General features: G+C 45.6%; 1 protein-coding gene across 4 annotated transcripts in view; it reads right to left on the bottom strand.

The window, feature by feature from the left end:
• The window catches only part of CADPS2 (calcium dependent secretion activator 2), a 447,623-nt gene that overhangs the window by 3,316 nt on the left and 421,622 nt on the right, over positions 1-22,685 (bottom strand). For 2 of the 4 annotated variants that reach the window (XM_055314464.1, XM_055314463.1), the window contains 2 exons: positions 18,734-18,841; positions 1,676-1,780 (listed from right to left, as the gene is read on the bottom strand). In XM_055314464.1, the coding sequence (XP_055170439.1) occupies positions 1,676-1,780; positions 18,734-18,841 (213 nt within the window). Of the gene's footprint in view, positions 1-1,675; positions 1,781-17,540; positions 17,911-18,733; positions 18,842-22,685 lie in introns of those variants that run through there. The other 2 variants (XM_055314461.1, XM_055314462.1) reach the window with 2 other exon arrangements.

Consider the following 22,685-nt stretch of genomic DNA (forward strand, 5'->3'; position numbering starts at 1 on the left):
TTAAAGAGCACCTGGTGAGAAGTGCTCCGGACCAATGGTGTTTTGTCCATTGAAATGGAATATGTTTATTAGTATTAAAAATTAGCGGGTGGCTATAATTTTACTTGCCGTTTATGACTAACTGTGATTGCTATTGCTGTGAGATCATAGCTCCGGCTCTATGTTCCAGGAGATTCGCCAATTTCTCAGTTTAGAACGGAACTTTCCTATTTACGGTTCTAATGTGTGATAGCCTGTGTGGCTATGGCACAAAAGAACATGTATTCTAATTAGACTGCAGGAACCTAGAGCACGGTGGGAAATATTTTAGTGTGGATAAAACTTTTTTCTTTTGGTAATGTGGAAAAAAACAACGTAACGCAACAGGTCGTCTCTAACTTTATCATCAGAATCACGTGGCGGGCTTGTTAATCTACAGATTGCTGGGCCCCACTAGGGTTTCTGATTCGGAAGGTCTGGGGTGGGACATGATAATTTGCATGCTGGTGGTGATAGGTCAGGGATGACACCGAGAAGCACTGAGTATACGTGTGTGTGTCATACGTGCACATACGTATCTAAACATATGTGCCGATACACAATACAATACACATATATGGACACATACATATATATAAATGGCATTATGTATCCCATTTGGTTAATGGCACTAAAATGGAAGTGACGGTCGTCTTTTTTAAAAAAATAGCTGAATCTCAATAGCTTAGAGTTTTGTTTTTAGGCAGAAGGTAGGATCTGTCTCAATTTTGAGACATAGCTATACTCAGGGCAAATTTTGTGCTTCCACTAGAATTTACATAGTGTGAAAAACCATGTTAAGTATAATACGATTTTAAAGCCCCTACTCGCTAAATATAATATGTATGTTGTCAGCCTTTTCTTTTGAAGAGCAAAAGTTAAAACGGCCTCGCTTAAGGGATGTGACACCTGTTGGTAGCTGGCATGGTCCCCAACACTCAAACTGATCGTTTCTGACTTACAGAGAAGATGGGGCGTGCTTCCAAAGGAAGCCAGGCAGTGACGACGTTACTTTCATGTCAGGATAGAACAAAAGAATGGAAACTCTCCTTATGCTGTGGGCAAATACAATTCAAAAGCCCTCAAGATGATAGGTGATCCTAATAAATATGAAGGGACTGTATTAGGAGAAAACATTTCTATAATCAAGAACATTAGTACCAAATTACTGTGGCCTTACTACAATCGGGTAAATGTGCTCAAGGCTTTATGGACATTACCTTAAAATGCGATTACTCGATAAAATATTTTTATTAGTGCAGAAAAATTAAGATACACTTAATAACCTAACTGAAAGTGTAAGTGAACAGCAGCCTATGGTTTGCCGAGGGTGATGATTTTTTTTTTTTTTAATTTTTTAAAATTTATTTATGAAAGGCACACAGTGAGAGAGAGAGAGGCAGAGACACAGGCAGAGGGAGAAGCAGGCTCCATGCACCGGGAGCCCGATATGGGATTTGATCCCGGGTCTCCAGGATCGCGCCCTGGGCCAAAGGCAGGCGCCAAATCGCTGCGCCACCCAGGGATCCCGAGGGTGATGATTTTAAAGTACTTACATCCATTCAGTTGCATCAAATACAATTTCCTTGTATGTCAATATCTAGCCATTATTCTTCGTAGCTTGGTGGCAATTCACATCTAAACACATTTTGTTTACCTTCACAATCTTGATGAGCGTCTTCAGTTGGTAAATATGAAGCTGAAGGTCTAATCTATCAGCCAACCAGACACAAATGACTTTCATGGAACTGCTGTACCATTGCTGGAAAGAAGGATGGGGGCAGAGGGGAGGAGAACAAAACAGAAAACAGCCTCTGCAGTATTCATGTAACAGATTCGGTAATGAGGGGGTAATGACACACTCTGGAATGACCACAGATCAGCACTTGAAGTCAATAATGCTATAATTTCCTGTTAACAGAATTGCATGTTTTGCTAGAAAATCTGCTAAGTTGACCTAGGCTGTTCTCTACATGAATTAACATGAGTCTTTCAGCTGTAACATATTCATGGGAAACCGTGTTTCTGCACTTGCAGCCTAGCGGCCTGCTTTGTAATCTCTAGGTAACAATGGGCGCTAAATACACGTTATGGGACTGAAGGGGCTCCCCCACAGCAGGAAGAAGCAGGTGAATTATTTTCAAAGGGAAATTTCTCATTAGCCTCTGTGTTATGTAAAAACCAGAGAGTAGACGCGTTATGCCCTGACGCACGCTGTCAGTACCTAGAAATGACATTTTACGGCAGCGATGGTAAAGCCTTGCCAGGGCTTACGAGCCAGGGATCCCCAATCACGCCCTCATCTACTATCTGTTAAGTATCTGCCAAGCTGTTTTAAAACCACCTAAGATAAAGATTTGAGACCTTAGGAAGGAATGTTGTCAGGATGGAATTGCTGTGTCTGCAAGAATCAGAAAGAAGAGGTCAGTTGACTAAGTCACGAAAGGAAAGGATTTGTTTCAGTTTGCTAGTGTTTTCGGAAGGTTCGTATTTTTTCCTCTCCATGACCACTCTCTTGAGGGGAAAACCAAAATTATTCTGTAATGTAATTTCCCGCTCCTAAATAACGTCAATCGGTATAGTAAAAGCAGACGTTTTGCTTTTGTTTCATTTTAAAGGCAATCTGCTACTCATGGTGACAGAGCTAGGTTCAGGTAATACTGTAAAAATAATAATGCTAGTCATTCAGATGACCGTGAGAAATAGCAAAGTCCATCCAGCACTAAGGAAATGACGAGAGTTTTTGAAAGAGAAGGGACAGACACAGGGTACGGACGTAGGGTGACCCCACAGATCATGTATGTGTGGTGCATGTGTGCTTAGGTATTCAAATAGAGAAAAAAGACCTTAAAAAATACTTTTTTTTCCATGACAAAATAGTAAATTCAATTTCCAAGAGAAATCTTATGTGATGCGAGTAAGTCTGAAATTCATCTGGCCTTGTATTTATTATTAACATTGTTCTGATAAAATTTCGTGTAAGAAATGGTATTTTAAGCATGAATTAAACCTGAATCCGTTTCACTAGACTTATTTCTATTAATTTGTTAGTACACTGAACATACGTGCATAAAATAAGCTAATTAAAATGAATAACTGATTTGCTAAATATTCTGATACCACACGGACAAATGAGAACTTCAGGTTTTTAAAATGTGAGATAGGTTATGATTTTAAAAAAAAATGTTATCCACGTGCCCACTTTTGCTCTTTCCTAATGATGGCTTTTTAAATTTTCTGGACATCATAAAAGTATCAGAAGTAAGTTTTACAAAATAAGATACACTCCTAAATTCAAAAAAAAAAAAAAAAAGGTGCAAATGGATTCAGTACCTCAGTTGACACAGTGATTTCTAATAGTATTTAAACCCTAAACTTCCTTATTTCAGATTACTTATAGCCTCAACCTCTTGAGTTCTGTTTTAATACAGGTAAACACTCCTGGGTATTGCTGATGGTAAGTAGGAGTATATACTAAATTAAGACCCTCACCCCTACACCAGTTTCCAGGTAATTTGAAAGCTAAAATGTAGTCACAACGGCTATGATTTTTGAATTATATAAAGTCCTTCTGCAAGAGACACTATTTGTTTTGTAGGGGAGAACAAACTATGAAATATGGAGTCTAGCGTAACGTTACCAGTTAATCTGTTAGGCTGTAGGGTTATCATATCCATGGTAAATTGTATAAATTTGAGGGAAATGAAAATACTTTCTTAAAATTACTCCATAAACATCTTTATACTTTTAAAAAATCTAACACGATTTAAAATTAGCTCATTTTTCCCATTACACATAAATGATACTCATGATTAAGTGATAATCAAAAGGACATCTAATGTAACAGAAATCTATTATTAATAGAACTACTTTAACACAATGGCAAAATCGTAACTTTAGAGAAAAATATGTTGGGAATAAAATGATTGGAAGTTAACTATAAAGACAGAGAAGAAAAGAGGACCTTTGTGAAGTAAAAGGCTTCAGCTACTTTACCATCATCTTACTTTTAAAGGCAACCAGTGACTCGAGAAGGAAAATTCTTTAAGAGAGATTGTTCTCTTCAGATAAAAATGCGTATTTTTCAGTTCCCAAGTCAAAGGATTTTGACGATTTTCGGCTAAATCAAGCAATCAGGAGAAAGCAGTACTTTAGCTCAGAGTTTCTGTGGCTTCTAACAGCAAGCTAACGACAACAACAAAACCCAGGAGGGCTGCTGCTTTCTCGCATCTGGTGAAAGAGACACTCGCACACACTCCAAGCAAACAAATAAGCAAACAAACGAAACCAGCAGCCAGAGATCTCCAGCACGCTCCTATTTCTGGTGCGGGGACTGACACGTTCCCCTTTTGGGTGCTGCAATATGGGTGGGTCCCGGGTTGTCGTCCTGACAAAAAAGTCCAAAGGTAGGTCAGCTGCTTCTTCCCCCACCCCAGACCACGCCAAGCCCTCAGTACAAAGAAAGAAGGAAAACAAAAACATTCAGAAAGGGTGAATGTGCAGTAAAGTCTGAATGTTGGCAAGTGTCCTTTCGTTTTGGAAAAGTTCATTTTAGAAAACATTGGGCTGACTATTCACTTTTCCCTTCGGGGGATGACACACAGTGCTGCCGCTGCACCGAAGCCGTGGGCATGGCATTACCGCTTCATTCTTCGCTTTGCTCTACTTAGGAATAAAGCAGTAAGTGTATATTCTACGGTGTGGTGGTGCTTTTTTTTTTTTTTTCCACATCAATCCGTGACAGCAGCCTACCGCTTTAACAAAAAAATATGGGTTTTTTTTTTTTTTCTTTTTGTGGTTCATTCAACTCCTGTAAGGGCATGCATTACTCACTTCATTTTCTTGAGATATTTCTTTTAAAGCAAAAAGAAAAGAAAAGGAAAGGCTAGGGTTGACTCTGTGAGACCCCTGTATTTATTCACACTTATTGTGCATGACTGTAGACTGGTAAATCATATTAGCAGCCCGTCTCCCCATCAAGCTGCTACTTGCTTTCCAGCCCTGGGAAGGTTCAACAAATCAACAGGAGCACGGAAAACAGAACATCAGTCTAATCTAGTGTTTAAGGTGAAGTTTTCAAACCCAATCTAAGAAGATCTTTAGAGCAAGCAACAAGCTGAAGGGCTCAGAAGGTGGTATTGACAATGAAAGAGTGTTGAAATATTGAGAAGCGCAGCACTTGTGCATTTTTAATAACAAGAAGGTCAACAAGGACATAGCTCCCTCAGTGCCAGGAGTTGCCACTGACTATGGAAATTGCCACACCAGGGCTAGAAACGCTTGCAGTTCATCAGCTTTCTTAAACAGTTCATCAGCTTTCTTAAACACCCTGAACCCCCTCAGTGGACCTTTAGTCTTGAATTAACAAACCAAAGCAATGAAAGAGGGTGCAGTCTGAATGGCTGGCATTGATCCCCAACTGTGTCCGCACTGCTACGGGCCCTGAAAAACTCTCTCCATTGTCAATAGAATTGACAAACCTCGCCTCCTAAATAGTGCAGCTGAGCCGCGGGATCCGCGCAGCTGTAAAGGGCCCTGCTCCGGGCGGCCGCTAACAATGGAACAAGCATGAGCTCTTTGTCAGTCCCAGACTCGGCAATTTTCTAACAAGGATTAAAGTTGTTTCTCCGCGGTGCCGCTGAAAAGAGATTTAGCAACATACCGTGCTTTCTTCATGCAAGTTAAAGAGAAGTAGTTAAGGAATTTCATTATTCTGTTGGCTAGGGGAAATATAAAACAAATATATTAAATATGCACAACTCCCTCTTCTGCCCGATTCATAACGTCTCGGGGGTGATTCGGTTAAATGGAACACGTACTGCTTGGACACAGGCGCTCTGCGTTTATTTGGGGAATTTTATTTTTAAGAAAGTCCAGCGGCTGGCCACCTGGAACGAGGTCTCAATACATGCTGATGCACAATGCCTTTAGGGCTCTGTGGCCCATACCCCGCAATCCGAATCACCCGACCACATAGGGCTCGCAGATCACGGCGGCTTCAAGCAAGTCATTTGTCAGAATGTGGCTTCTGGTGACGACGGCGACGCGGAAAGAGTCGCTTTGCTGGAACAAATCGGTGACGAATTTTCTGCTTAAGCGTTTAGCTTTTTATTGATTAGGAGTCGGTCCGGCTAGCTGATATATTTTCATTCTTCTCCAGCTATGCTGCCTCCGTAGGTGAACGACAGGAAAACACACCCCCCGACCCCTGTGGGTGCTGGGGCCCAGCAGGTGCAGGTGTGCGGCCCCTCTCCTGGGGGGCGGGCCGGGCACCCGCAGCACCGCGCCCAGGTGAGCTGCCCCCCGAGAGGTCACCCCGGGAAATGGCACCTTTCGAGGGCTACGCGGCCTGGATAAAAGAACGGATAATATTTTCGAGATGCTGAAGGTCTTCGAAAGTCTGGCAAACACAAGCCGTTCTCCAGACCCGCTCTGCGGCTCCGGGGGGCTACGGGTCGGGAACCCGGGGCGCTCGGGCCCACCGCTCGGGCCGCCCGTCTTTCCTCCATCACCGAAGGGCAGGTGCCGTGGGGCCGACCTCCCCCAAGCGCCCCTCTGCCGCAGGCCTCGCCGATCACGGCCCAGGGCGCCCGGCCCGGCCCCAGCACGGCCGCCTTGCTCGGGAGACGGACCCGCGGGGAAGGCCAATTGATCGCACCCTGCCTTCTGCGTGGTCCTTCAACACGGCTTTATCTTCAAAGACAAAAAATGTGCAAGTTTAGAGTTCCAGAAGTGTCCATTACCTGTTGTTTTTGTCTGTTTTCAGCTTACTCGATTTTGGCCTTTTAATGAAGCACAAACATAAAAATGAAACCACGAAGACTCACAAGCAATGAAGGAGATTTCTAAAGAACCGGCAGGTGCAGTCACTCATGTCTGGTATTTTCATGGATCCTGATAATAAAGGCATCCGGTCTATTTTTTCAGTCCTCCCTGGGAAATGTAAGTATCTCAGTTAAAATTTCATTGAATTCTTCCAGTGACCTTCGGGAGACGGTTATCATCACCGCCGAGTTGCACACGTGGAAACTGAGCTTGTACGGGTGGAAACCCGAGGTCAGACTGAACGTGTTATTCGGGTTTATACAATAAGTGGCATTTTATGTTTTACCTGATTTATATACACATAGTTTATATCTTATATCCATGCTTCAGAGTGTGGACTCATGACAGCCTGGGTTAGGCCATTTCCTTCTAGAAACCATTCCGTCCTGCCGGTCAAGTCTCTGATTCTTGGAGGCAGTTCGCTGCCTCCAGCAGACAACCAAGAAGACAACCTCCTCCGTTCTTGGGGTCCCTGAGAGTCGTCACGACAGCGGACCGTGAAGCAACCAGGACGTGCTCGTTCATTATTCCAAAGAAGTCCACCACATTTCCTTGCAAAGTTAAAATGATCTACATTTCCAAAGACCTCTTTTCTGCTCTACCTCATTAATCCCAAGTTCCCTTCATTCCAAAATGTCCTGGAAGTACACTATTAAGCCAGTCGACCCTTCCCGACACTCCACACAAAGGCACTAAAATCAAGACTGTTCTCGGGGCGCTTGGGTGGCTCAGGAGCTGAGCACATGGATTTAGTGCAGCTCATGATCTTGGGCCATGACATCCAGTCCCGCGTGGGGCGCCGCGCTCAGCACAGACTCTGCTTAAGACCCCTCTCCCTCTGCCTCTGTCCCTGCTCATGCTCTCTCTCGAAGATAGATAAATCTTTAAAATCAAATCAATTTAATACTGTTCTTTATTATTATTATCAAGTAGGTAATGCCTCTGTCATTTTGTTCTGTGGGTCTTTTTCTGGGGTTAAAATGACTATAAAGTGGGGACGCGGCGGGGGGGGGGGTGCTCAGTGACCCGCCTTCCACCCAGGGCGTGACCCCAGGGTCCCGGATCGAGTCCCATGTCGGGCTCCCCATAGGGAGCCTGCTTCTCCCTCTGCCTGGGTCTCCGCCTCTGTCTTTCTCATGAATAAATAAATAAAATCTTAAAGAGATAAAGGTTACAAAGTGAAAATTTCAGATGATCAGTTGTTCCGCTCTCTCCTATTTCATGACAAATGATGGGACACATGCTGGTTTGACTAATGTTTTGTGACTGAAATGACTAAATCATGATGATTGGTTTGGCCCAGCTGTCAATCCAGTTATGCTATTGTAGACACCAGTTTGGGGCACATTGCCACTGCACAGCTCGTGTGGGCACCGTGACACTTTCACCTGGCTGAATGACTCATTTTGAATACTATGTATAAAATTTTGGTCAAGGGCAGCCCAGGTGGCTCAGCAGTTTAGCGCCACCTTCAGCCCAGGGTGTGATCCTGGAGTCCCCGGATTGAGTTCTGTGTCGGGCTCCCTGCATGGAGCCTGCTTCTCCCTCTGCCTGTGTCTCTGCCTCTCTCTCTCTCTGTGTGTCTCTAATGAATAAATAAATCTTTAAAAAAATTTTGGTCAATATTGCATTTAAATCCATACGGTTGGATCTGGACAAAATAAACTGGACGTCTGGCACGGCTACTGAACGGCACGGTTGGAGAGAAGATCTAGGCCTGAGACTTAACTGTAAGCAGGACTTTCTGCTCCCATTTCCTTATAAAAATGGAAAACAATCATTCCAGAGTTACTTTCTGAGAGTGTTGTGGGGACGGGACCAGCCAGCCATCCACCTCGTTCTGCCTGCAGCCCACGGGCCACTCCCAGGGAACCCGTCTCTGCCAGCCCAGCGAGCGGCCGCTCTGCTGGACGTTGGGTTTCTCTAGATCTAGGGCTTCTGGGCACGTCGATCCCTCCGCCTGGACGTCTATCCCGACCACCGGTTCCTGGGCCTCATCTCTGGGAGCCGTGGAGCCTCCTTTCCCTCATTATTGCTGCCGGGAAGCCCGTGCTACCTCTCGCTGACCAGGCGCAATCGGGTGCTCACACATTCCCCGCTCCTCAAGCCCCGACATGGACAGAAATGTCTAACGGCGTCCTGCAGAGCTGCCACGGTGGCCACGGGTGAGCAGGGGAGCGGCAGAGCCTCCCTCGTCCTGCTGCCTGCGGGCCTCAGCAGGCCGCCTGCAGCCCGCCTTGCCTACCCGCCAAAGAACCCAAGGCGCTGCGGTATTTGGGGCTAGAGCGGGGACGTGCTAACCGTGACCGTGCAGCCTCTGCACCGACAGACGACGGAAGCGTGGAGCCAGGGCGTTGACTTCACCATGCGTCTCAGTAACAGAAAAGTGACTGAATGGACGTGAGCGCCGTAGGCATCGCCCAGTCAAGGACCGCGCTGGGCTGAGGAAGGGGAACCTAAGGCTCACAGCGGGCTTTAGTGTGAGTCCGCTTCGCTGCAGTGATGACGCAGACAGAGGAGGAAGGCCCCACGGGTGCGTCCGTGCTGAGCGTCCACGAGCGCAGCCTTACACGGAGGGCGACCGTGCGGCAGGCTCGGCGGGGCCTAGGCCTGTGGGCCCAGGGCCGGGTCGCACCTGAGGCTGGGCCCGTGTGGGGCGCGGCCAAGGCTGCTCGTGCACTTTTACCGCCAAGGGACGTGTCTCGGGCGACTTCTAGGCCTGTGCGCTCTGTGAGCTACGAGCTTTTAAGGAAATGTAGAGAAGTAGCGGCGCTGCGGCCTAGTTGGCTTCAGCCTGAGGGAACCCGGCAGCCTCTTGGGAGGCGAAGTAGGCCCCGCTTCCAGCGCAGCAGCCACGCAGGGGCGAGGGGACGGGCTGCCCCCACCGCGGGGTCACCGCTTGGTGCCGCGAACGGGGAGGCGCGGCCGTCACTGGCCCCCAAGGCCGCCCGTTTCCAACCGTCCCCTGGAGAGACACGTGAGTGAGCGAGCGCCGTGGTCCCGCGGACTCTCCCGACGGGGGCTGCTCTCCGCCCCGGAGGCCGCGCCGCGCCCGCTCCGTCCACGAGGCCTCCAGCCTACACGTCGGCGGGACGTGCTCGTCCCAGACCCGCCGGCTCACGGGAAGGCGAGCCCCGCGGCGGCAGGAACGTCGGTCGTCGCGGTCGCGGGGACACGAGCTCCCGTTTGGTCTTGGTCAGAAGCCCAGGGTCGCCGTGAGAGACGCTGGCCTCGCCGCTTCCCCGCTCCGGGCACGGGCACGGGTGGGCTGCAGCTCTCGGCCCCCGGCGGGCGGAACGGACACGGCAGTCGGGCCGCGCGGCAGTGGGGGCGGGGCGAGGGGCTCCGCGGAGCGAGGGGGCGCCGCCTTGGCGGACGGAGGGACGCGCCGGGGAGTCCTGCGCCGCGTGAAAGCTCGCGGCCCACCACGGCCCACCGCGGCCCACAGCCCCAGCTGGGGAGGGCGCAGAGGGGAGTTCCGGAGCCGGTCCCACGGGGAGGGGGTAGGAAAGGGGAGCGGGGGGGGGGAGGGGGCGGCAGGGGCTGGAGGCGGCCCAGGGAGTCCTGCGGCTGCATGAAAGCTCGCGGCCCACAGCCACAGCTGGCGGAGGACGCCCAGGGGAGTTCCGGAGCTGGTGCCACCGAAGGGGGGGGAGGCTGCAGGGGGAAGCAGGGGTGGGGGGGCGGCAGGGACGGGCCGCGGCCCAGGGAGTCCTGTGCCGCCGCATGAAAGCTCGAGGCCCACTCACGGCCCACAGCCCCAGCTGACGGAGGGCGCAGAGGGGAGTTCCGGGGCGGTCCCATGGGGAGGGGGTGGGAAAGGGGAGCAGGAGTGAGGAGGGGGGGTGGCAGGGACGGGCCGCGGCGCAGGGAGTCCTGCGGCCACATGAAAGCTGGCGGCCCAGTGCGGCCCACAGCCCCAGCTGGCAGAGGGCACCGAGGGGAGTTCCGAGGCCGGTCCCACGGGGAAGGGGAGTAGGGGGGGAGAAGCGGGGGTGGGGAGGGGCGGGAGGCGGCCCGGGGAGTCCTGCGGCCACATGAAAGCTCGGGGCCCAGTGCGGCCCACAGCCCCAGCTGGCGGAGGGTGCCGAGGGGAGTTCCGAGGCCGGTCCCACGGGGGGCCAGAGGCAGGACGTGGGTGGGACGTGGAGGGAGACCCACAGGGGTTACTCGCTGAGGTGCAGACAAGCCACAGCTGGGGGGGGGAGGAGGAGGGCGGCCACGGGGTGGGGGGGATGGGCACGGGGTGCGGTGGGGGGCCTCCAGCGGCCGCCCTGGCGGTCAGGGGTGGTGGCCGCCGTGGCCGCCCCAGGGCCGGGAGTCTGGGCCCCGGTCTCCACCAGCAAGGCGCCCGGCCAGCCGCAGTCCAGGCAGGCGAGGTCACCGCGGAGAAGCCGCTCAGCCCACGAAGTCAGGTTCCCAGATGATCTTAAATGTGGAAGCAGCATGAAATCAAGGGGAAACAGCTTGGAAAATGCTCAAGGTGCGGCTTGTAACCGTTTTAGCCATCTTTCATAAAACCGGTTAAGAGAATATTCTTCTTCCTTCGAGAACTATGAAGTCATTGTTGTCGGCTTGGGTGAACGAATGCAAACGCACGCTCAACACATTTGGTGTCTAGAAAAATTTCTCGATGAAAATGAAAGTTTTGTCATCTTCCACTGATCAAAGACAACTTCACCATTGCTAAGAGGGTTTAGGTGATCAACCACAATTTCCACAATTTTTTTTTCCTCTTCAAGTAAAAACCTCAGATCAGTTCACATGTGAGATTTTCTTTTTTTTTTTTTCTCTTCCTTTTCTTTTCTTTTTTTTTTTTTTAAATTCTGAACACAATTAAAGGTGAGTTAAGGCTCTGGTGGAAATCTAAAGAGCATCGGCAAATCTGAGCACTGCTCAGCTTTTGAATTGCTTTTCTACTTCTCAGTTCTTTTAAATGGTTTTCTATGGCAGGGACATTTTTCTTAATTAGTCACAGCTAATTAGTGTTCTGGCATAGACAAGTAATCAGAAATGTCAGAGCTGCAAGGCTACATCTCCCTAATCCTTTGATAATAATTTAGCCTCCTGGGAGGGCCCCAAGCTGCGGTAAGTAGTGACTGACAATAAGGCAAAATTAGGTGGGCAGCAGACCATTAGGATAGAAAAATAAAAAGCACTACCCCATCCTGCTGAGCACCATCAGGCAACTGACTGCACTGCCAGATGAGGTGCCTGTTTAAGCCTGTGTTGTTAATTAGCTGATTCTAACAGACCTGCCACATATGTCCAGGTGCCTCATGCAAAGATGTGTATTTCTGGGAATGTGCCAAATGACAATTGTGTTTCACGATCACATTTCAAGAATAGAAGTAAGAAGTCCACATATTTCTTGGGAGATTCTTTTGAATTATCAAAGAAATCAGATCAACACGCTACACTACATTTTCTTGCTGAGCTTCTTTTAGGCAATTAGGCACGCGCATCTCAAGTTTCTCAGGTCTTAATTCACCAACAGCTTAGATTCAAATGAAGGCCTTTGGCTGCTCCAAGCTGCGTCTGGACTTGCCAAAGCTATTTTGGCACCTACTGTACATCAAAAGTAGATCCCTTTATAAATTCTTATACTTACAAATAATAACATTAAAACAAGGATTATTAACAAAAACAAACCAGACAGCTGTACTCCAGAGGAGAGGTTGTTAAAAAGAAACAAACTTTGGGGGGGGGGGGGATGTAGCTACGGAGCAAGCTCTGTATGGCCTCTACTAAGGTAGAAAAGGCAATCTGCACAACAGGTTTGGCTGTGACTATCTTGAGAGAGGTCAAATGATTTCAGTAGGAGTCCAAATACTGTAGGTAAGACAACCCAGAAATACAATCAAGAAAACCAAAACCACCTGGGGGACAGTGCGTCACGGCAGCTAAATAACACGGTGCTGAAAGTTACACACACGACACACAGATCAAAGTTTTCATCTGCGTCAAGTACAGTGAGGTGCCGGGCGCCCAACATGGGCAGGTTCTCGAGCCTCCAGTAGGTCAACGAACGTACATCATCCGTCCCTTTCTATTGATGAAACGGGAAAATAATGACTGTTGTTGACATTTAACCTTGAGTGTTGGCAGGAAAATCATGGCGGGGCCTAGTCGTCCAAGAGTTCGTGTCTGCTATTTCAATTCTTTTTACAGAGAGACGTCAAAGCGAAAATCCTCTGTATGGGAATCTAGACGAATTTATGTGGCTCATGCAACAACTTCCTGGTCATTTGAAAGTAAAAGATTATTAAAAAGGGGAAAACTGCTGTGTGTGAGTGGACACTCACATGCAAGAGACTATATAATACCGCGGAACTATGAGAAATGCAAGAGGACAAAGGAGTCTCCACTCGCAGTGGGCGGCGGCCTGCATCCGCAGGAGAGGCGGATTACACACGAGGAAATTCCTCCGGAGGGAAGGACTGAACCCGGAGACAGGGAGCTCTACACACACACCGGCGAGGGCCCGGGAAGAAGGCGGAATGAGGCAGCCGCTCCTGGCCAGGCTCTGTTGTTTCACTTACTCTTGTGAAAGCAACAGGATAATAAACCGAATTTTTAAATAAGGTCAAGGACAGTAGCGTTGACTTTAACTGGAGATGGATAAATGCCTGCGTTGCGAGGCTCGGGCCCTGGTGCAAAACCCTGTGCTCCAAAATCTGAGCGTCTCCGCCCTTCCGTATCTGGGAGGCCAGAGTCGGCGGGCGCACACACGGAAAGGGAGTTTTATTTTGAGAGACATACTCTCTTGTGATGGGTTCAGGTTTTTGTTTTCTTTGTGTGTTACCATGTCTTACAATGGCTACTGGACTCATTTATATAGTTTAGGTCCATTTTAGTTAAAATGTTTAGAGTTTCTTTCCTCAAAAGAAGAATTCTTTTCCAGGGAAGTCCTGAGAAACGAATCCTTTGTAAAATACTATTTAGGTGAATATAACTGATTAACTATCATGTAAAGAATTACTTTTAAGTTTACAAGGCATCACAACGTTTTAAAAAAAATCTCGTTGAAACTCTTCAACAATTACATATATAATCAGCTTATAACACAAGAGAACGTTTAATCTGCATGATTTACCAGTTAAACACCGCACCCCGACGTGTCCTCAGCAACACGAGAGCTGAAATGAAATGGTTTCAAAGGGCCTGGGGCAGGGCGATGCCCATCAGCACGGAGGCCCGCAGGTAGGTGGGTTCGGCGTGCGTGCTTGGCCAGAGGCGCAGCTTGGCCGGCCCCCGATACTCGTGGGCACTAGAGAACGACCACGGGGCCACGGCTGCAGCCGGGAGCCACCTCCCCCTGGACCCGGAGCTCCAAGCTCTGGAGCCCTACCCAGCCTGTCCCCTCCCTCGGGCACCCGTGGCTTCACCAAGGGTCCTGAGGCCCCATCGGGTGGGAAGAAAACATCAGAGTGGACGTTAAAGATGGGATTTAAGAATTAGAAAATCTTTGCCAAACTGCCAGAGCGGGACTAGACAAGTGGTAGGTGGTTTTGATTTGATAGAACCTTAGACACGGTTGCTGACAGGTAAGAGGGAACCCGGCCTGTGGTGCAAGAGCCTGCGGACCCGCAGAAAGACGCCCTGGTGAACCCTCTGGCCACGGGACAGCTTCCTTGGGGTTTCTCTTACCCAGATAAGACCTATTTTTCCAAACTGAAAAATGTGAATTTAACATGTAGACTTTAAACTTAGCATGTGTAACACTGACCACTCACTCGAGAGGATAGGTGGTCTCTGTTTAGAATGTTCTGGTCGATCAGACTCGGCACGGATACGGAGTAGACGAGTTCCAACTGACTTTCTGAATTTGGGGCTCGGCACCCTGGTGGCAGATACACGGAGTGTCATACAGCACAGCCATATTTTCGTATAGGATCTCCTTGCTACTTTATCGACTGCACTTTGTACTGCTTCTTGGGGGGACACCCTGCTTTCACCGCCACGACAACCTTACGACTGGCCACTCTGGGGTGCGAGACTCAGCATCCAACCAGCCCGCTGATTTTTGTCGTCACTCACAGCTAAAATTAAAACTCATTTAATTTCTTTGGTTTAAAATCTGGTAGCTATTTCAGAAACCAGCTGAAATCCTAGACCAGTTTTTTCAGTTTATATGTGATGACTCTGCTGCAATTTGAGCAGGCGACAAAGCTTCTCGGAATCCACCCTGACAGTCGGCGGTGGAGCCGAGGCTGGGGCTCAGGGTCGTGGACTCCTGGCCCGGCCCTCTTCCCCCAGGACTGCTTTACCACTTCAGATTTTGTAAGTTGAAAGCATGATAGAGGCAGCACAGACTTTGAATCTGGAGAGGCACAATTTCAAAGTCTGAGTCAACAAGTCGCTTGTCTTCCTCAAGTGGGAGATTTCTTAACCCTGAAAATAAGGACAAATGGGGACGATGGCATCTGGCTGAGCGGGCTGGAAACGAGTGAAGTGCCCAGCCACCTCCTGGTATAAGCAGGTGCCCTGGGACAGCTAGGGCTGGGATTACTCCTGCGATAATTTGAGAGAATTAGGGATATACCTTAAAACAAACTCAGTTCCTTTTAGGAACAACATGAATCTGCCATCGTTTATTTAGAATTAAAAAAAAATCATTTGTTATGCAAACAATGTTTTAGAAATTTTACCACTTACAGAATGGAGAGTATCTTGGTTATTTGTCCTAATATTAACTTTGTTGATCTTGCAAGAGTACTTCTGGCTTTACTGTTTCAAGACCTACTGTAAAAGTCTAGGATTATCTTCTTTAGGACCTTGAAGAGAATACATATTTTAATCATCCTTCTCTTTAAGACTTTGAAGATAAGGAGCAAAAACACTTTTGCCCATGGAGGCCAGGACAGTAATAATTGCAGCGTGAGACGTTCAGGAGACTGGGTCGTGGCCCGTGGCTGCACGGGCTGTGTATGGACGACTGTAGGAGGTGTCCCCAAACAATGCACACAAATCTAGGGCGATGGTCATTATGTGTCCGTAGGCACTGCTACAGCTATTCAAATGGAACCTAAAGTGTTTCAGTACACATATCAGGGACAATTAAGACGCTTAAATGATCAAAAGTTTTTGAGGACAGAAACACCACAAGTAACTACTAATATCAGGGAAAGTTTCATAAAGTTTTTAGTAGTTTTTCTCATGGGTGGAGCGTCATGCAGAAAAGGATTTAGTAAGACACTCGAGTGTTGAAGTGTTGGTACTGGAGGCAGGACGACTACGTGCCTTCAGAGTAGCTTTTATGTAAAAACGTTGCAATTTGCGGCATTTCCAAAACTAAGCGGAATCTCGACCGGGTTAAAAGCATATCCTTCTTGAGGAAGGATGCTCTCACACAGCAGGACCAGAACCTCGATCCCCTTTACCCTTATCTGGGTTGGTCAAACCCCAGAGCGTTGACTCACATCTGTAGGGTGCTCGCATGTACGCGCGGTGTGCTGCGCACATTTTCCTCTGCGGCTGAAGGAGTCTCTGTTTCTTTCCTTTCCTTCTATTTACTTCTTACTTAATTGGAATAGCAAAAGTTTGTCGTGAGGCCTGAATAAAATTGTTCTCTTCCATCTTTTTCTCTGTAATAGACTAAGGTTGCCAACAGTATTTATAGGGTCATTATTTTCAACTGTTTCTTGACACCTAACAATATTATTTTAAGCTCCAGCCAAGAGGATTTCCAATAATTATATAATGTCTCTTGGTAATGATCTGTTGCTTAAGATACACATTCTGCTTTACCTTTCAACACATACTTGATAACCTCTCATTTACTAACTATAATTGAGGCAAATTCAGTCTTGGCTAATTAGGGGCTCTTAGTAGCCCCTCATACATGTTATTCTTGATGACATATCAATAGAATTAGGGTCTACTTTTTTATTTTTAATTATAGTAATAAAAATGTGCAATTTAAAAATATTAGAATGTTTAAGGACATTATAACTATTTTACAAATAACAAGTCCAGTGTCCTACTGGGGATATGCAAAATGACAAAACCTTCACAACCAAACCAGAATTGCTTGTCAAGCATTCCTTTCAAAAGCTAACTTACAGCCATGTCAGATGCTTAGGCATCAAAGAAAAGTGTACCTCACCAGGACAGTTAAACTAGGCATCATTTTGCGTGTGTGTGTGTTAAGCAAGCTCTTTGCCCAAGGTGGGGCTTGAACTCGACCCTGAGATCAAGGGTTGCATGCTCTGTCAACTGAGCCGGCCAGGTGCCCCTCAACTAGACATGATTCTAATGTCGGCCCCCTTGGATCCACTTCAGTTAGCTCCATTCGTCATTGTGGTCACACAAAAAGTCTTCGAAAAAAGTTTGGTGAAGGGGCTGGAGTTGAAGTAGGTAATATCTTTATAAAGAAAGAAATTCTACTTCTGCTATGAACTGCTGGCAAGCTTTGTAGTAAACAGGTCACCAGGATGAAAAATTGAAGACATTGACAGACACACACACACACACACACACACACACACACACACACACCCCTACCTACAGTGGCCTATTTCCAGATGCGTCTACCTGTTTGCACCATAGAACACGTGCTTTCGCTACACCAAGAGCAAACATAAAGGGAACAACATCAACCCAATTTCCTATCCTATTCAACATTTTCGAAAATTACCACATAAGCAAAAAAAAAAAAAAAAAAAAAAAAAAAAAAGTAAAAAGAGAATTTGGAAGTAAAACATATGCTTGTAAATTCAGAGCAATACCAAATGGAAGCAGAAGTTGCTAATATGGTTTCAGTATTTTGTAAAAGAGCCAGCTGGATAGATGATAATTTTTCTACCCCTGCAGGGCATCAAAGCTTTTAGGAAATCATTCTTTTCACACATATTAACACTTAGCTTATTAAAACAGATGATACTTGTATTGTAAAACAGCCTGGGTAGAGGCTAGAAGTGTAAAATATGAAAGGGAAGATTCATTTTGACCACCCAACCTGACAAACAGCGAACACTGACACAACAGACCATGGTGGAGATGATGACGTAGCAAGACCTTCTGTACCTGCCACAGCTGAAGTGTCACCACGAAGCCCGTGAATTGCTGTTATGAAAACATTTGCAGTAACTTGCATAATTAAACGAAACTGCCAGAAAAGCATTTCTAAAATGCAGGGGAGATGTAACATAAATAAATACAGTTCAAAGCAAATATTCCATTTCAGAATCAGCATTGTGAATAATGTGAAGTTACAACCCAGCAAAGTGCCACTTCCTTTGACTTGACTGTTAAATAATTACAAATGAGTGACAACATTGTGATTGAAATGGATTGCTCTCTTAGTTTCCTTTCCAGACACTAGACAAGTGAAACTTAATGATCACGCTCTCTAAGACCACAACCTCCCCATTTCTAGGAGTTGGCAAGGGTAAATGAAGACTTCTGTCCTGACACAACTGCGGGGTTATATTGTGAGTGGGCAGCAGGGCTGTAAATCAAGATAAAAATGTTCAGTAACTGGGGAGTGGCAGATATTTGGCTTCAGTGCAGTTTATGTCTTTGTTTAACTGGGGAGCATTATTTGGACTTGAAAAACTTTTATAGGAGGAGCCAAATCCATTACAGCATGATTCTGTTTATGGAAATGATGCTGTACACAGTGATAAACTGGCTATCATCCCGCTTGTTAAAATTAACCTCAGAAGGTTTTTGAGACTCTCATTCTAACAGTGACAGTTTTCATGTACAAAAGAAGCCAATTAAGGCTTCTGTCAACGGTCAGAGAAATAAAATTATCAACTATATTAGCTGCACAGAGGAAAAAGGACCGGGAGAGGAGCCTGCTTTGCAAACACACCAGCCAAAGGCAGTTTTTCCTGCACATATTTCTAGGATGCCAGGAGGCCTTGCAAGGGCAGTTACTTACATCAAACAGCTTTTCTATATACATTTCTTCATTGACCTTCTCTCGAAGGATATCCTGGTTTTGCCGAACAAACATGATATAGGTATCTGCCAAATCCATTCCTGGTTTCTGTTGTGGGAGCAGAGCGTGGGGAATAAAAGATCAGGTCTCAGTGGTCAAAGTATTATTTAATCACAACCTTAGAAAATAATTCACTCTATCATTTCAAGGCTTACGTTAGCAAAATATGCTCAATACCAAAATTGACAATGCGCACCTTCAGTAAATTCCCTAATTAAAATAAATAAAAGTTTATTACTGATGTCCATAACTCGAGGTCACAGTCATTCATCATTACTAAAAGCAGTAGAGAGACATGTGGCTGTAAAGTACCAGTTATCTTTTTTCTTTAAGGGCTATCTTGAAAGGTTAATATGCCAAGCAGTAAAACTGAATTTTTTAAAAAAGTCCCCAACTGCAATAATCATTTCTTAATTGCCAATATAGTCAATTGTCACCGTCTCTGGCTCGTTATCCATATAAAAAAACAAAAACGTTACTTTTCCTTGGATTGCCCTTCTCAACTACTCTAGGTGCTCAAGGCATACAAGCTACATTTTCTTATTGAGTAAAATATTATTGGGAAGATATTGGGCAAAAATTTTAAAGGATCACGAACTGAAATGTAAACCGAATTTTTGAGGATTATCCATTGCTTCTACCCATTTATATTCATCAATACTACGTAAAAGATTTATTTTATTTTAGAAATACAATAAGAATATTGATGAACCAATTTTCTAAGAAGAGTCTAAAGTGGGAATCACGTAACGTTCCGAAGTTACCCAGCGTCTGGTGTCTTGCAATGCCGGAGGAGAGAGGCCAGTTAATACAATTATTCCTTGTTACAGAGTCTACAAGATCAGTCCCAGGAAGGGACAAACACCTGAATGGCTTCTAGAAAGTTTTTCTTCTGGACTTCTCTTTAGTTCAAGTTTCACATAGCTGGACTAGTTAATAAAAATACTCATTTGGATGATCTACACTTGCGGTTGATTCGTAATCTGTACTGAGCTATCTGTTTGATTAGAATACGGCATTAATCAGAACAGAATGGTGGAGCTAATGCTCAGATGAGTCAGCTGGTCTTGCATCATTAATGTACCTTATAACTTCTATCAACGGACTCATTTTGCTAAAGTAAATCTTGCAAAGAAATGAGGTGAAAGAGAATATGGGTCATTTAACTATTACCACTGAGGGGGAAACAGGTCATAGTTCTGAATAAGGCAGCGCCTCTCCTTAAAGAACAACAAAAAGTTCGTATCGCTTTTTGGGGGGGTGAGTGTGGGGGGAGTAAATTTTACATATGGTGATAAAACTGCCCATCTCTTCACCAGTGTGTAGGAAATGAACATCTCATTAACAAAAATTAAACTGGTTTCTTGGTAACGGAGTGGCTTCTGGGTCCTGAGAGTCGCAGGAAGCTCTTACTGCTCTTACATTTGGGCAGAGGGAGATACACACCACGTACAGTCAAGGATCCTTTCAAACATGTCCCAATATAAACAAAATTAGTTATTAGTTATGATTTGAAACAACTACTTAAAGGTCTTCACTGGTCTTTCCTTGAAGAGCGTCCATGTACCACGTGGCGACTATGTTTCAACATAATGGAGGCAACTTACCCAAGTCATTCCTTCACTGTTTTTCCACCTAATTCTCCTAAGCAAGGTTTGAAAGTTTAAATGAAATGACAAGGATAACCAAGAACGAAACGTAGGGTTGTTTGTTCTTTTTTTTTGTGGGGGGGGGGGGTGAGTATGTGTCATGTATCAGTTTTTCCAGTGAAGAGGTCGGGTGATTTGTACAAATTTTATTACTATTAATACTTGAGGACGGCTGACCCGTAAGACAGGCACTTCTCTCCACGCTTCTCAAACTTTGTCAAAGCACCGAAAGTGAGAACATTCAGAAAATGTACCGCACAGAATGAAAATGACCAGACGACACATTTCTATGTATGATGGGTAGTGAGGCGGCTAGGCTCGGGAGCTCCAGGCAGGTGCCTGGAAATAAACCTCTGTGACGTACGCACGCACACGCTGCAGTGGGCACCGCCTGGCTGAACTGGGAGGCAGGGAATATGCCAACCCGAGGCTTGCTCTCTCTACCATTTCTCCCCCAACTCAACCCCAGTTTTATTTCTCCCTTTCCACAGAAGAGTAGGCTTGAGAGTTGTATGTAGTCAATCACTTGACCCATCAGCCTCATTGGAAACGAAGCTGTCGCTGGGGGCACTGGGGAATAGTGACTTTAAACACGTGGCCGTGGCCGTAGACTCTAAGGTCCTTTTTCCTGTTTCTTTGATCTCCTTCAAGGTAACATTCGGCATAATGAAACACCAGCCAGGAAGAGTTTATCTTCTAACATCTAAAACTAACAAACACTTTAGAGTTTAAACCCAAAAGAAAAGTAAATGCTGTTCCCGTTGGCAGACCCAAGGGAAATGATACTGAATCCATGGGTGCAGACAGTTCTACAACTTTCTAAGGAAAGAAGAATCTCTGGTTGAGGGTGTGAAGTGAAGCTCATTTAAAAGTTTATTTCAACAAAATTAAGCGCTTGTCCTTTTCTTTTTTTGAAATTGTATTTCCTCCCCTTTTGGCAAATTAAGATCCACTTGCCTGGAAAACAAAACCCAGAATTCTTACATTTCTCATTAGCATTATTTCTTTCTTTATCTTTGAGCTGTTTACCTATTCTTGAAACTGTGACATATGGGAATTTCACACCTAGTGAATATATTTTCATGTAGCTGTGGCATGAGACTCTAATCATTAAAAGAATATACACAAGTAAGAGTAACTGCAACAGTTGGTGACATTTACCAATTAGAATTCTAGTTCTTTATCCCTTCCTTTAGTGTATGAAGGGTAATTATCTCTGATAAATTGCTGAAAAAAAGATGTAATTTTCCCTTTAAACAGTTTCTACTTACAGTACAAATGTGTTTGGATAGAAGACATTATCACTGGTTCAGTGCTCCTTTGTGCAAAGACTCTGTTTTATGGCAGTAAAATTTACATACTTTGGAAGTCACTGCATCTAATTCTATTATTACATGTTATGCATTTAACTTCATCATTATACGGTATCTTATTAGGAAATGAGGTTTTGTTAAGTAAAAACTGAACACGCTGGTTTTTTTTTTTTTTTTTTTTTGTGTGTGTGTGTGTGTGTGTGTGTAAACGAATGGGATGCTCGAGGCTGCCAGGCGGAGGAGACAAGGAATTCCTACACATGCTGGTACAGGAGGGCGTCCACTACCCTTCCAAAGGAGACGTCTGCTAAACTTCAAAAACTGTGGTTTTGGATGAGTTTTTAATCAAGAATGTTGTGTTCTGCAGAGCTATGTTTAGAAATCTCTGCTATACTGGTAATCGCAGTTTTCTTAACAAAATTGAGGAAAGAACATTTAAAATCCACATAGCAAGCACACTATGCATTAAATACCACTGAGAGTCAATGCTTTTTTTCATCCCCCCATTTTAAATCTCTGAGATCCTTGGTTCACTGGGCACTAACTTCTCCATCTTATTAGGGCAGTGCTCTCTAACACAAAACAGGAATTCTCGAATTCTAATTTGATTCAAAAAAGAACAAAATTTGACTAACAAAGTCCCCATAAAAGGACACAAATACCTAAAAAATTCCTCTACGATCATAAAGGAATCAATAAATGTGGAAGGACATGAAGTATGGTAAAGAGAGTGCCTCTTGACTTCGGCTGCGTAAGTAATTGAAAACCAGTGAGCGAATAAGTTTAAGTAAGGGTGTAGGCTCCAGCAAGTTTTTTTTCAAGCATTAATCACTGGTTAACCTAGCGAGATGAAAATGCTGTTTAGAAAGAGAGAAAAAAAATTCCTTGCTAATTATACGCTGCAAATGCTCTTACTTCCTGCTGCTACAC

The sequence above is a fragment of the Nyctereutes procyonoides genome, unplaced genomic scaffold (genome assembly GCF_905146905.1).
Source record: "Nyctereutes procyonoides isolate TBG_1078 unplaced genomic scaffold, NYPRO_anot_genome, whole genome shotgun sequence".
Classification (NCBI taxonomy): domain Eukaryota; kingdom Metazoa; phylum Chordata; class Mammalia; order Carnivora; family Canidae; genus Nyctereutes; species Nyctereutes procyonoides.